At 35.3% G+C, this 16517-nt stretch overlaps 1 protein-coding gene across 2 annotated transcripts in view; it reads right to left on the reverse strand.

Annotated features, from left to right (window-relative positions):
* LOC150104987 (trafficking kinesin-binding protein 1-like) overlaps positions 1–16517 on the reverse strand; it is a 231964-nt gene that overhangs the window by 101135 nt on the left and 114312 nt on the right. For both annotated transcript variants that reach the window (XM_090396090.1, XM_090396089.1), the window contains exons 11-12: positions 13942–14216; positions 6103–6309 (exon numbers count right to left, since the gene is read on the reverse strand). In XM_090396090.1, the coding sequence (XP_090252216.1) occupies positions 6103–6309; positions 13942–14216 (482 nt within the window). The remainder of the gene's footprint in view (positions 1–6102; positions 6310–13941; positions 14217–16517) is intronic.

The following is a 16517-nucleotide window of genomic DNA, read 5'->3' on the forward strand; positions in this document are numbered from 1 at the left end:
ACAAAAAAAAATATGTAATATTGTTTGCTGCATACTCCAAAAGATATTAATCATGAGATATGTTGAAACTGCATAAAAAATTTATTATTCAATTACTTATAAAATGTTATTACAACTGAGTCACTACAGCAAACATCACTATAACTACTGAAAAGTTCAATGTTAATGGAAATTCATAGCAAACTACCTACTTTAACATACAATTCACATCATCCTTTCAAGTTTGCTATAGTCAGAGTTCATCATCAAATTCCTGACAAATACCCTCAAGACATGTACAGGATATGATAGTAATACATGAAACATTTACATCATTACTAACTTTCTATCTACAATTATCCTCCAAATCAGTCTGCTACCTGTCAAGGTTCCAACATTATTAGATCTTATATCTCTGTCTTCTAAGGCACTTTTTACTACGTCAATCCACCTACATCTTGGTCTTTTTTCCTGCCAACCTGGCAGAGAACACTTGTTTTGCTAATCTTTCCTCTTCCATTTTGTTTAAGTGACCATACCACCTGAGATTAGCTCTGCTAATGCATTCCTGGATGCTGACAACATCAAGTTCTTTCCTGATATCCTCATTTTTAATATATTGCCATTGATGCCATTTGTTCATGCACTAATCTTTCTCAGGACTCTCATTTCTGCAGTCTCTAGTCTTTGGTCAAGTGTTTTACTTCTGACTCAACTCAGGTTCATAAGTTAAAATTGGTTTGAGCACTGTCTTGTATACATATACATAGGGGTGCTTAAGGGTCAAAGCTGTATAACTGAGAGGAGATCCACATAGCTTTTAAAGGAATGCAGAGAAACTGACAGGGCTTCTGACCTAATGTCCAATCTCACCCTTCTCGTGATGCACCCTGTTAGGAATCTACTGGATACTGAACAAACAGAAATGGGTGATGGCAATTTGGGATTTAGCAGACCAAACTGAAATCTTATTAGCTTAAACCAAAATATAAAATATAAATATATTATATAGTCAGAGTTGAATATACTAATAAAATATTACAATTGTTCCATAACATAATTAATAATGAGAATGCTCTTTGGTCAAAAAGACCTGGATTCAAATCATGTATGGAATATGAAGAATCGTCATAATTTACTTGGTACTTCCACAGTGGTTATCATTGGATTTACCATGTTTGACAGCGTGGCACAATGAAATGTGAAAGGAAAGAAACCATGCTTCTTCCACATGGTTGCCCTCTTCTAAGATTAGTCTTGAACTAGATCTGTTTATAATTTTTGAATACTAATAATTATTAGTACTTCAGTAATAATGATTCAATTCAATAAATACTAATAATATCAGAAATTAATAGTGATAGCATAAAATAACTGATTAGAATCAAGTTTCCTTCTAATATCTTCATTTTTAATATGCCAGCACCACTGTTGCTATCTGTTCAGTTCCCTTTTTTTTTTTTTTTTTTCAGAACTTTCCTATCAATTGTCTAGTCTTTGATCAACCATTGCATTTTTCTAATCTAACTCTAAGATACATATGTAAAAATTGGTCATGAATTTTTTTTTTTTTTATTTACTTCTGGTTTAGTATTTTGACTACTTTCTCTGTTGTTCTATATATATTTATTCAAATTTATCTTCATTGCCTGGAGGGACCACTACCTTGTTTAGCAAAGGTCTTAAGTAGCTAGAAAAGGGCAATGTTTGGTCTTGGTCTCTTTGAGCGAGAGACCCAGTTATCTGACTTAGACTACTCACAGGGGTGCTTAAGGGTCAAAGCTGTATAACTGAGAGGAGCCCTCCACATAGCCTTTAAAGGAATGCATAGAACAGACCAGGGCTTCTGACCTAATGTCCAATCCTCACCTTCTCGTGGTGCACCATGTTGGGTATCTACTTGAATACTGAACGAACGAGGATGGGCTGGCAATTTGGGATTTAGCCAACCAAATTGTATTCTTATTGGATAAACCAAAATACAAAATGATGGTACAACATGACAAAATTTCATGCCGGCTGGGGCATAGACCGGTTAAACAAGGCCCCCATTGTCTTTGCCAGGGAACCAGGGTACGAACAGCGAAAAGTCAGCTACTGGAACAAATCTGAAAACACAGCCCAACTCAACATCACCAGAGTTAAAGATCGGTACTATCAACATAAGAAGCCTGAATGGCAAAGAAATGGAGCTAGCTGAGGAATTAGATAAGTACCAGATCGACATAATAGGGGTGACTGAAACAAAAAAGACAAAAACTGGAGATCTTTCTGAGCAATAAATACAAAATGTTATATTCAGGAAATGACAATCAAGGAAAAGAAGGAGTAGCCACAGTATTCAACACAAAATACGAGGCCAATCTTCTTGAATGGCAGGCAGTCTCAAGTAGAGTAATGTGAGCAAATATGAGAATGGGGAATGAGACTTATTTGTGCCTATGGTCCCACAGAAGGATATACTAAGGTAGAAGTGGAGGAATTTTTTGAGGCTTTAGAAAAAAGCAACTGACACAATGAAAAAGGAAAAGTTGGTCCTTGTTGGGGATCTAAATAGCAGAGTAGGAAATGATTGTCAGACATACAAAAATGTTTTGGGAAAATTTGGAGAAAAGAGCAAAGCTAATAATAATGGAAGATATCTGTTGGATTTCTGCTCAAGAAATGGACTGGTTATTACTAACACCATTTTCCAACATAAAAATGTGCACAAATTCAAATGGAGAGAAGAGGCAAGGAATAAGAAAAGTCTCACTGACTAAGTTATTGTTGATAATGATGTTTAATCCCTGGTGCAGAACACCAGAGTGTACAGAGCATTAGAAATTGGAAGTGATCACGATTTAATCTTGAGCAGGATAAAATTGAATTTCATATTGAAAAGAATAACATGTAAGAAAGTTTTAAAGCGAATAAAAGTTGAGCAGCTCTCAGATGTGAACTGTAGACTAAAATACACAAAGATTATTGAAGAAAAAATGAAAGCGTTTGAGAACAGGAACCAAACCTTGGAGAATCAGTGGCAAGCCTTGAAGAAAATCCTGATTGATTTAGCTAGAGAGGCATAGGGTGAAGTTGTCTGCAAGGATAGAAAAATTAGAACTCCATGGTGGACACAGGAAGTTGAGGCAGTGAAGGAAAAGAAGAAAGCATATCAAAAGTTCCTGGCAAATATGTCAGCTTGTGCTCTTAGAGAATACAGAGACAAATGTATGAAAGCTAAACACTGTGCAAAACTAACTAAACAAAAGTCATGGGAGGACTTTGGCTAGAACACAGAAAATAAATATCAAGAAGGTGGCAAAATATTCTGCAGGTTGTTGAAGAAGCTTAGGAATGGAGGAAAGATGCTGTAAAAGGAGTTGGAGATGATAAAGGTGACATGAAAACAGGAGAAAAAGATATCCTTGAAGTATGGAGTAATTACTTTGAAAAACTGCTAAATGAAACAAGCAGTGATGATAGCGCAGTGGTAAAAAAACACTGACCAGGCATGCAGTCAGAAACATCACCAGAGTTAATAGGAATACATATCCATACCTGAAGTAGAAAAAGCCATCAAAGGCTTGAAATGTGGAAAGGCAGCAGGAGTAGATGATATTCGACCAGAAATGCTGAAGTACGGTGGTATAAAAGTCTTACAGTGACTGCACTGCATAGTTCAGAATGCCTGGACAGAGGTACGAATTCCCGATAATTGGAGTAGAGCTCTCATAGTACCCATATATAAAAAGGGAAATAAAACTGAATGTGAGAATTACAGAGGTATTTCCCTACTGGTTGAGATATATGCAAGTATACTTGAGAAACGGTTGAGAAGAATTGTGGAAGAAAAGCTTGGTGAAGAACAAGCTGGATTCTGGTCAAATAGAGGCTGTCAGGATCAGATCTTCACTTTACGAGAAATAGTGGAGAAATCATGGGAATATAACAAATATCTGTATTTAAGTTTTGTCGATTTGGAAAAGGCATATGATAAGGTGCCAAGAGAGAAGCTATTCAATACGCTACAGTTATATGGTGTCAATGGGGCATTATATCAAGCAATACTTAGTCTTTATTTGAGTTGTAAGTCAGCAGTTAGAATTGAAGGAAGTACATTAAGATGGTTTAATATTAAATCTGGTGTGAGACAAGGATGTACATTATCCCCTCTGTTATTCATTATCTATATGGATCACATTATGAAGATAAGTGGTATTAAACAAGATATCAAAATTGGAAATGTTAATGTCTGCTCTTTGCTTTATGCGGACAATGTTATACTTCTAAATAAATCCGCTACAAGTCTGTAAGATTCACTGACTAAATTGAATAACTGTTGTAATAGATATAGTATGAAGGTCAGCCATAAAAAGACAAAGATAATGAAAATAGACAGAATCATTGAAAATGTCAACTGTGTTGTGAATGGAGAACCTGTGGAACAAGTAAAACATTTCAGCTACTACTTAGGCATGATTTTCAGTGAAGATGGTAAATTAAATATAGAAATAGACAACAGAATCAGCAAAACTGGTATGGTAGGGAGTCAATTGAATAAATTCATATGGCATAAGAGAGAAATTAGTCTAAACACTAAATTAGCTGTATACAAGACAGTGTTCAAACCAGTTATAACTTATGGATCTGAGAGCTGGGTCAGAAGTAAAACACTTGACCAAAGACTAGCAACCGCAGATATGAGAGTCCTGAGAAAGATTAGAGGCATGAACAGATGGCATCAATGGCAATATCATATTAAAAACGAGGATATTAGGAAAGAACTTGATGTTGTCAGCATCCAGGAATGTGTTAGCAGAGCTAATCTCAGGTGGTATGGTCACTTAAACAGAATGGGCAAGGAAAGATTAGCAAAACAAGTGGTCTCTGCCAGGTTGGTAGGAAAACGACCCAGAGGAAGACCAAGATATACATGGATTGATACAGTAGAAAGTGCCTTAGAAGATAGAAATATAAGATCTGATAATGTTGGAGTCTCGACAAGTAACAGACTGATTTGGTGGAAAATTGTAGATAGGAAGTTAGTAATGATGAAAATTTTTCATGTAGTACTATCGTATCCTGTACACCCCCTTGTGGGTACATGGCAGGAATTTGATGATGATGACTACTCACAGTCCTAAATGTGTGATAATATAATATAGCTTCTTAATGTAATCAGTGAGATTTACATAAAAATAAATAAAAATAAGAACAGCATGTACTTAAATTTGATATGTAGGAAGAAGTTTGTATCTGTCAAATCCCATATAAAAATAATCCTTTTGTTATTCTTACAAGGAAAAAAAAAATAAAAATAAATAAAAAATTATTTTCTATGTGGGAAAGTATATGGAGGGATAGTATATACCGAGCAAGCGGGAGGGTGGACACACACTAAATGCATTTAATGAAAGGTGTTTGATAGTCATAAACGCAAATAAATTTTGTACTCTAAAATTCATTACAGAATAACTTATATTAGGGAAAATATTTATCATTAGCAGAATTTTTAGCCTTATTTATTATTTAATGGCCATTGTCAATGCACAGAGGAAAAGAGATAAAAGAAATTAGAATAATAGTTGAAATTGAAGCACATGTCACAATGCACAATATTACTGGAGAACTCCATTTATAAATTACCAGAATTCAGTGAAGCACAAAATAATTATCAAAAAATATATCACTTGACACAAAAATAAGAAGTATTGCTTAGGATAACTTAAACAATAACCTTTTAATTTCAACTGTTATTCTTATTTGTTTTATCTCGTTATGTGCATTAAGAATGATAGCAAATGCAGATGAAAATTCTGAAAAGTGTCTTCTGATAATTTTTTCCTAGTGTTATTCCATAATTTAATCTTAAGATTATCTTTGCTTACATGTCAATGTTTAGCAAAAGTTGTTATAGTGAATTTGCCTTCAGACTAGTATAAATGCTATGGCATTGGGTTATAAAAATTTTCAGCAGTAGTTGGAATTTGCTAAAACAGTTTTCTTTATGAGAGTTAACTGGAACTGTATTAATATACAAAATGAACAATGCAAAATAATTTGGCTTGAAAATGTTTATAATGGAGTCAAATTGGAAATGTGCTAATCTTATAGCTATTCAAAACCAAAAATAGTACATACGAATATTGACTATCATCATCAGCATGGTATGTTTCTTCACAACTTGGTTCTGTGTCAGAATTCTCAAGTGACAACACTGATGAATAGGTTGATAACTGGCTAAGAGAACCGCGTGGGCTGGAAAATAGAGGAGAACTTGTAACTGAACTTTCCAAGCGAGGTCGGTTACCAAATCGAACAGTTTCGAAAACTTTTCTCCTGTGAGAGCTAGATGTAAAAAAAAGTTACTTTATTAAAAAGAGAGTTTATACACTGTTATAAACATTGTGAATATAAAAAAAAAAAAAAAAAAAAAACTAATGGAAGAATAAATTGCCATGACGGTGTGTATCATAGTCAACCAACACAAGTTAAACTTACCTGTAATGACTAAATATTATTTAAGTGAGTGTTTAAAGTGAGGAATTATTTTAGAAAAATATAATTATGTTATATTCAAAGTTTCAACCAATACATCATGGTCATCACAAGCACAGTAGATGAGTATGTTACAGATGTGCTAGGATAAGAAAGAATATGAGCTTTAGCTAATTATCACTTTACCTGATATCTAGTGATAAACTATTAAACCTAAGTATAGCATAGAAAAGGCAAAAATGAAGTGAAAATTAATAAATACTAGTCTAGAAACCTGATTAAAGAACAATATGGGATTTCCACCAGCGAGCTGAGAATCATGCAACTACTAATTGGAGAAGCCCTGAAAGTGGCAATTGGCACTATTGTAGTTAAATTGGATTTAGATAATAATTTAATATCAGATCTCCATGGAGTAAGACACTATAGGAGGTCCATACTCTCATGCAAAAAGATCAAACCATGTCTCATTCACAGTTTCTGCACTCACCACACTTTCAGACAATGCATTCCACTCACAACCAATTTCCATGCAAAGAACCTGCTCCTCACTCCCTTACTCACACTCTCCTCATATAGCCTCTAAGGATGGTTTCTTGTTTTATCCTTGTCTCTATCAACTCTATAAAAAATCTCCACATTAATCTGGTTAACCCGCCCTCCCCTCACCAAAGTATAAATCAATCATATCCGCTCCCTCTTCCATTCACAAGATTCCATAAGTTGTTGCATTTCCTCAATCTATTCCACAGCCCTAAAACACTCAGCTAACCTTCTCTGGACCCTCTCTAATATATCCTCATCCCCTTGAAACTGGTCAACCAAATCTGTGTAGAGCAGTCCATATGCAGCCTGACCTTATTATGCAGGGAATCATAACTGCTTTGCTTCTGGATGTTAATATCCTCCTCATCACTGCCATAATCTGCTGTGATGTTCTTACAATTTTAGCAATATGATCCCTAAACTTCAAGTTTCAATTTACTTCTACCTCCTTCAAAATTTCTCCATTAACTGTATACTCTGCATCCCAATCTTACATTTCAACAACTCACGCTTTGCAACATTAAACTGACAGATCCACTGAAGACAGAACACTGATGCAAGGCCACATCTGCTCTACTCCTCAGTTCTTCCAAACTTTGCAACATCAGCAGCAAATTGCTGCGTATCTCCAGTTAAGCCTGTCCCAATATCATTAACATACAAGTTAAACAACCTCAAAACAGACCTCTGCTAGTGACCATCCTCTTTAGGATACCCCCCCATAGGATACCCACTAAATTAAAAAAATGACAATATCAAGGACTTTTGAAAAAGCTAAGCATACCATTATATATGTGCATCTCCCTTATCCAGTGAATTCATCACCTTATAGCACATTAGAAAAATGCTAAAACATGACTACCCCTCCAAACTCATGCTCACATAATAGAGAATACTTATTGTTAACCCAATTCTGAATCCTAGTCCTCACCAACCTCTCTAAATATATCCAAACACAGATTGGCCTATAACTTGCCATCTCAGTTTTATCCCATTTGTGAAGTGGAATAATTTTTCCCATTTTCCTTCTTTGGGACTTTACCTGTTGCAAGACTGTTCCAAGCATGCGGTTAATTCCTTGGAGCATTCCTTCAAGACACATGGTGATATACTGTCAAATCCTACTGCCTTATTAACATCAGTTTTACTTAATTCCTCATATACTTTCAGCCCTTCTACTATACTGTCTACACTCCAGCTTCTCATAATGTCACCTTCATAAGGATGAAATATTCTGATAAACTGCTCACTAAATACTTCAGCTATATTCTGTGCATCAGTTACCTAGCATAAAAAAAAAAAAAAAAAAAAAAACCAGATGTATCTTTTATCATGCAATATCAAGAGTATCATACTTTTGAAGGCTACCCAAATAAAAAGCTCATCTGAATCATTGGCATAATTGTCTGAATTTGCCAATTAAATATTAAAGGTATTAGCATGGCAAAGTGCAACTACCTCTCCAGATTTCTTTCTGAGGGTACTGATATACTGCTTCTCGAGGAAACCCATGCAGCTTCAGAATTAAGTCCCTTCTTCGGAAGGGACATAATTTCCGGTTTCTATATTACTGGAGCAATATATCACCAGACATATGGAATAGTGACATATATTTGAAATGATGTCAAGAAATCAAATACAGAAAATGACATCCACACTGTTACTATCAAGATGAATGATATTAATATCACCAATGTGTACACGCCTCCAGCCTCTACATGGCCAAACCAGATCCTTTTAAACCACAGATCACTTATCAATATATGCAGGTGACTATTAGCCATCATGAGTACTGGAAATATTCCAGAAATGATGATTCTTGTATTGCTTTAGGTCAATCGGATGAAGAACATAACCTCCAATTAATCATCATCAAATTCCTGCCATGCACCCTCAAGGGGTGTACAGGATATGAGAGTACTACATGAAAAAAATTACATCATTACTAACTTCCTATCTACAATTTTCCTTCAAATCAGTCTGTTACTTGTCAAGACTCCAACATTATCAGATCTTATATTTCTATCGTCTAAGGCACTTTGTACTGTATCAATCCACCTATATCTTGGTCTTCCTCTGGGTCGTTTTCCTGCCAACCTGGTAGAGAACACTTGTTTTGATAATCTTTCATCACCCAATCTGTTTAAGTGACTATACCACCTGAGATTAGCTCTGTTAACACATTCCTGGATGCTGACAATGTCAAGTTCTTTCCTAATATCCTCATTTTTAATATGATATTGACATCTGTTCATGCCTCTAATCTTTCTCAGGACTCTCATATCTGCTGTCTTTAGTCTTTGGTCAAGTGTTTTACTTCTGACCCAGCTCTCAAATCCATAAGTTAAAACTGGTTTGAACACTGTCTTGTATACAGCTAATTCAGTGTTTAGACTAATTTCTCTCTTATTCCATATGAATTTATTCAGTTGACTTCCTACCATACCAGCTTCATTGATTCTGTTGTCTATTTCCATATTTAATTTACCATCTTCACTGAAAATTGTATCTAAGTAGCTGAAATGTTTTACTTGTTCCACAGGTTCTCCATTCACAACACAGTTGACATTTTCAATAATTCTGTCTATTTTCATTGTCTTTATCTTTATATTGCTGACCTTCATACCATATCCATTACAACAGTTACTCAATTTAGTCAGTGAATCTTGCAGACTTGTAGCAGATTTATTTAGAAATATAACATCGTCTGCATAAAGCAAAGAGCTGACATTAATACCACTTTCCTTCATAACGTGATCCATATAGATAATGAATAACAGAGGGGATAATGTACATCCTTGTCTCACACCAGATTTAACATTAAACCATCTTCCTGTATTTCCTTCAATTCTAACTGCTGACATACAACTCAAATAAAGACTAATTATTGCTTTTTATAATGCTCTATTGACACCATATAACTGTAGCATATTGAATAGCTTCTCTCTTGGCACTTTGTCATATGCCTTTTCCAAATCGACAAAACTTAAATATAGATCTTTGTTATTTTCCCATGATTTCTCCACTATTTGTCGTAAAGTGAAGATCTCATCCTGACAGCCTCTATTTGACCAGAATCCAGCTTGTTCTTCACCAAGCTTTTCTTCCACAATTCTTCTCAACTGTTTCTTAAGTATATTTGCATATATCTTACCAGGAACACTTAGTAGGAAAATACCTCTAATTCTCACATTCAGTTTTATTTCCCTTTTTTATATATGGATACTATGAGAGCTCTACTCCAATCATCGGGAATTCGTACCTCTGTCCAGGCATTCTGAACTATGCAGTGCAGTCACTGTAAGACTTTTATACCACCATACTTCAGCATTTCTGGTCGAATATCATCTACTTCTGCTGCCTTTCCACATTTCAAGCCTTTGATGGCTTTTTCTACTTCAAGTATGGATATGTATTCCTGACTGCATGCCTAGTCAGTGTTTTTTACCACTGTGCTGTCATCACTGCTTGTTTCATTTAGCAGTTTTTCAAATTAATTACTCCATACTTCAAGGATATCTTTTTCTCCTGTTTTCATGTCACCTTTATCATCTCTAACTCCTTTTACAGCACTCTTTCCTCCATTCCTAAGCTTCTTCAACAACCTCCAGAATATTTTGCCACCTTCTTGATATTTATTTTCTATGTTCTTGCAAAAGTCCTCCCATGACTTTTGTTTAGTTAGTTTTACACAGTGTTTAGCTTTTTATACAGAGACAACTGTTTAGCTTTCATACATTTGTCTCTGTATTCTCTAACAGCACAAGCTGACATATTTGCCAGTAACTTTTGATATGCTTTCTTCTTTTCCTTCACTGCCTCTTTAACTTCCTGTGTCCACCATGGAGTTCTAATTTTTCTATCCTTGCAGATAACTTCACCCCATGCCTCTCTAGCTAAATCAATCAGGATTTTCTTCAAGGCTTGCCACTGTATCTCCAAGGTTTGATTCCTGTTCTCAAACTTTATCTTTTTTTCTTCAATAATCTTTGTGTATTTTAGTCTGCAGTTCACATCTGAGAGCTGCTCAACTTTTATTCACTTTAAAACTTTCTTACATGTTATTCTTTTCAATATGAAATTCAATTTTATCCTGCTCAAGAATAAATAGTGATCACTTCCAATTTCAAATGCTCTGTACACTCTGGTGTCCTGCACCAGGGAGAAAACATCACTATGAACTAACATAGTCAATGAGACTTTTCTTATTCCTTCCCTCTTCTCTCCATGTGAATTTGTGCACATTTTTATGTTGGAACATGGTGTTAGTAATAACCAGTCCATGTCCTGAGCAGAAATTTAACAGGTATTTGCCATTATTATTAGCTTTGCTCTTTTCTCCAAATTTTCCCAAAACATTTTTGTATGTCTGACAATCATTTCCTACTCTGCTATTTAGATCCCCAACAAGGACCAACTTTTCCTTTTTCATTGTGTCAGTTGCTTTTTCTAAAGCCTCAAAAAATTCCTCCACTTCTACCTTAGTATATCCTTCTGTGGGACCATAGGCACAAATAAGTCTCATTCTCATATTTGCTCACATTACTCTACTTGAGACTGCCTGCCATTCAAGAAGATTAACCTCGTATTTTGTGTTGAATACTGTGGCTACTCCTTCTTTTCCTTGATTGTCATTTCCTGAATATAACATTTTGTATTTATTGCTCAGAAAGATCTCACCAGTTTTTGTCTTTTTTGTTTCAGTCACCCCTATTATGTCGATCTGGTACTTATCTAATTCCTCAGCTAGCTCCATTTCTTTGCCATTCAGGCTTCTTATGTTGATAGTACCAATCTTTAACTCTGGTGATGTTGAGTTGGGGTGTGTTTTCAGATTTGTTCCAGTAGCTGACTTTTCGCTGTTCGCCCTGGTTCCCTGGCAAAGACAATGGGGGCCTTGTTTAACCGGGCTATGCCCCAGCCGGCATGAAATTTTGTATTTTGTATTATCCAATAAGAATACAATTTGGTCAGCTAAATCCCAAATTGCCAGCCCATCCTCATTCGTTCAGTATCCAGGTAGATACCCAACAGGATGCAGCACGAGAAGGTGAGGATTGAAGCTCTGGTGGATTCTCCGCATTCCTTTAAAGGCTATGTGGAGGTCTCCTCTCAGTTATACAGCTTTGACCAATCTTCAATGCTAAAGATCAAGGAACATTCAGATTTCTTACTTGAAACAGGGATTTACCCTTACGTAAGCTTTGTATCAGGCAATAACGGAGGTTATCCTTCATCCAACTACAAGGAAAGTCCCCGCATAGCCAACAGACCTGTAATACTTGAGATTGGTTGCTATTCCTCTGATTAAAAGGAGTATTTTCAATAGAATCAACTACATCATCATGAATCAAATACATATAGAACAGGTTTTAAGTCCAAATGCAGCTGCTATGATTAGGGCCTATCTTTGACATTATTTATGGAAGAAGGCTTTCAAAAACAACTGAAAACAGCTTCGGCATTCATTAATCTCACAGCAGCTTGACACCATTTGCAGGGAGGATCTAACTAAATTTAACTACAAACTACCAGTAAATGATATGCTTAGCAATCTTTAAAAAGGTACCTGTGCCATGACTATAAACAATAAATTATACAATAACCACAGTAGTTAACTTTAATGAAAGTACAGATATTTCATACTGAAAATCACAGTACATCATCAGTGCATAAAAACAAGCAAATCAAAGAAACAGGAATACAAGGTACATAAAGCAGTCGGTAGTTTACATTAAAAACTGTTGCAGCATGCTAGAAATTAGTATAAATAAATAATATTATTAAAAACTATTTTTGATGGTTACATAAAATAAGAATCTCCCAAACTTTTGGGCAAGAGAGATAATCTTTTTGATTCAGATTTGGTCAATGTAAAAGGGATTGGCAACTTTCTTTACAAAGGCGTTCATATTTAAACCTGCTTCTATTTTTCTTTGATTTGCTTGTTTCTACTCACTGATGATGATGTACTGCGATTTTCAGTAAGAAATATCTGCAGTTTCATTTCATCAAAGTTAATTACTATGGTTATCGTGTAATTTATTGTTTATAGTCATGCCACAGTACCTTTAAAGATTAGACTTGGCCATCTTGTCAAAGCGGGGGGGGAGGGGGGCGTCTCGCCTTTCCAGATGTTCAAGGATTGCACTGCACAGCAAGTATGGCAGCAGTTTGTGGATCCCAGTGATTGATGTATGGAAGAGAAGAGTAAAGATTAAAGCAAAAATACAGGAAGTAAAAAAAAAAAAAAAAAAAATGACAATATCATCACTAGGAAATCTCCTCTGCCATGAATAGCTACACCACATGAAGGGCTCTAAATGGAACTTCCTCCACTAGGAAAGTTGGATAAAGTGTCAACTTTCTAGTTGATTTCACCACAAGGTTGACAAGGTTGACTAGAATAGTATTCTTTTCATCTACCCAATTAGTGGTCCATCCACTTATAGTGCTTAACCTCACTTTAAATGACCTCCAAATGAAATTTATTTTTAATTTGCTAAAATAATGCAATGATGTAATTGTTTCATTTTTAACATTTTTCCTCCTTTAACGAGTTATTTTTCCATTAATATTTTATACCAAAGAAATACCATTTCTGGGACTGCTTAATAAAATAAAATAAAATAAACCAAGTCTAAGTTGGTTTATTTTCCAATGCAAAATAATACAAGCATGCTTTGCATTGGAAATTTTGCATCATGTTTCATTTTCAGGTAGTAGTTGATTGTCAATATCTAGTAAGAGACTACTCACTACCTTGTTTATGGAAGGCCTGAAGTGGCCTGGAAACCCTTCTCTAGAAACCAGATATGGTTTCTAGAGAAAAAACTAAAAAAAGAAAGAAAACAAGAAAGAAAGTAATTAACTTTAATTTTAACAAAAAATAAAACAAACTTAGGAACAGCAGTATAATTTAGAGTTCATCATTACCTTTTATAAGAACGTGGAATGGGCTCTTGTAAAGAACTCTCAAGTTCTGAAGCAAGAGAATCAGGTGAAGTATATCGATTACAGATTCCAAGGCCATATTTTGTTACACTGGGAGAATAACTTTGTAGTTTCCTAACTTTTTCTTGAAGTTCCAAAAAAGCCTCATTAAGTTCTTTATATTTCATTTTCATATCCATCATTTCTGTGGCCAGCTCATGTTTGCACATTTCTGCCTTCTGAAGTTTATTTTGTAATACAGAATTTTCTTCCAACAGCTGTTAAAAAAAAATACAGAACACATTAGAGAAACAAAATTTAAAAGAAAAGTTGAAATATGTCTGCTCATAAAAAGAAAACATCTAGGTGTATACAGCTGGAATGACTGATGAAAGGACATTTGCATAGTTCATACCCTGGTGGTTGCCAGCCATGTAACAGTTTTAGTAAGGAAAGGATACATGTGAGAAAGTAAATCAGAAATGGATGGGTGATAAGATTGAGTGCATAAAAAGATGTGATGAAAATATGGTAAATGAGAAGCAAACACATGAACATTTCAATAACAAACAATTATGATAAGGAAATCAAAGATCAAATCAGAAACAAGAATAGCAGACCAACAGAAATTGCACATATTCTTTAGTTAAAAGGCAAAGTAAAAGTAATCGATAAATGAAGGGATACCTGAATAACTTAAATGGGTAACGAGAGTAAGACTGTATAACTTAGAGTTCATCTAGTTTCCATCCTGGATGGATAGCTGATGATAATGTCATCAACTCTCACTGACAAATGCTGTTATAGCAAACTTGTTCATTTATAAGTCTTGACCAAAGCCTCATTTCAATAATGCTATTTTAAAGCATTATTGTTTGCTATAAGACAGTTGTTACAGGAAGTTTATTATAGCAAACTTCCTAACTTTTTTTTTTTTGGCTTTTATGAGTTTGCTATAATGAGAGTTCACTGTAGTACTTCCATGAATATAGATGCCACATTCATGAAATATGGATTAAGTTACTCAATGACTCAAAGTTACTCATTTCAGAATATATCATTCAAGAAGAAATGAAAAACTGGCTGTATTTCAGAACTGATTAATTTATATCTTAAAGAGAGAGACATATAACTGAATATGAGTGTCAAAAAATAAGGTAACATGCACGCTTATATGAAGAACTAATTAATACAGATGCATTTATGATACATGAATCAACTTTGGTATGCATCACTTTTCTCACCAAAGCTGTTTATGCATTTATTCTGCCAGCTACTTTAGCCCAGCATAGATGAAATCTGTCAAATGTCTAACCCAGTAAACAAGCATGCCATACATCACTATCGAAAAGGATGATCTTTATGCAGTCTAAAGAGATAGAAATTATGACGAAAATCAGATGTGCAAGATTACAGTTAGCTAACTACGCTGCAGTTTGTGACAGCGTTATCATGCAGCATGACTTGCTGTAATTACTCAATAAAATGTTAGTAATAGTAACTGATTGCTATTATCAAGCTGATCCAGCATTCATATTCTTACTTTCTCTAGCAGTGCCATGTTGTAGCAGAACAGAATATGGCATCTGTTTGGGTATAGGGGGTGTATAGGATGTTGAGGAGAGATAGTACCCCTCCACTTGGACGGTCACATATAATTGTGATTTAGATGGATTAGTTCTCACTGGACACTCAACTCTCACTTATGGCTCCAAGAAGCTACTGTAAACTGGTAGCGGCCACACCCCAGTAAACTGTGTCGACCCACATGCTAAACCAAGTGAGGATAGCCAGATATGGTGATCTCAAGCAGCGACTGTATTCAGTGAATTGACTGCAAACAACATCTGTGCTCCATGTTAGGAGTGGTTGAATTCAGGTCAAGGAGTGGTGGTGGTTGATGCTTGACGAAACTTAACCATTTAAACTGAATGAACTCTAATCAACCTAAAGATGCATGCCAGCTCGACCATTGCCCGGTCAAACAAGGGTCGTGCCCACTATTAGAGAACCAAGATAGTGAAGGCAAAAAATATGTTACTGGAACAAAACATCACCTAGTAGATAGGAAAAACATAACAAGCATAGGAACATGGAACGTAAGAACCCTTCAATAGGAAGGAGCATTGGAAATACTACTGCATGAATTAGACAACTACAGATGGGAAGTGATTGGACTCTGCAAAACCAGATGGACTGGAAAAGGAGAATTTCACCATGGACAGTACAAAATTTTAACTTCAGGCAGGGAGGACAACAAACACCAAGAGGGAGTAGCACTTATATTAAAACCTAAGGCTCAAAATTCTCGATTGTCTTACAATCCTATCTCACCTAGGGTAATTAAAGCAAGATTTAAAACTTAAAACATCAATTGGATCACTGACTATTATTCAATACTCACCAACTTCAACATAATCAGAAGAAGACATTGAGGAGGTCTATATAGATTTTCAAAAAGCAGTACAGCAGACATCAAGTCAAGATCTCCTAATTGTAATGGGGGACTTAAATACAAAAATAGGCAAAGACTGGGATACCGGCCTGGCCAAGAGTAATCAGACAGTTTGGGTGCGGAG

This window comes from Typopeltis vanoorti, chromosome 7, assembly GCF_054136105.1.
Source record: "Typopeltis vanoorti isolate ZY-2024b chromosome 7, IOZ_Tvanoo_1.0, whole genome shotgun sequence".
Taxonomy (NCBI): Eukaryota; Metazoa; Arthropoda; class Arachnida; order Uropygi; family Thelyphonidae; genus Typopeltis; species Typopeltis vanoorti.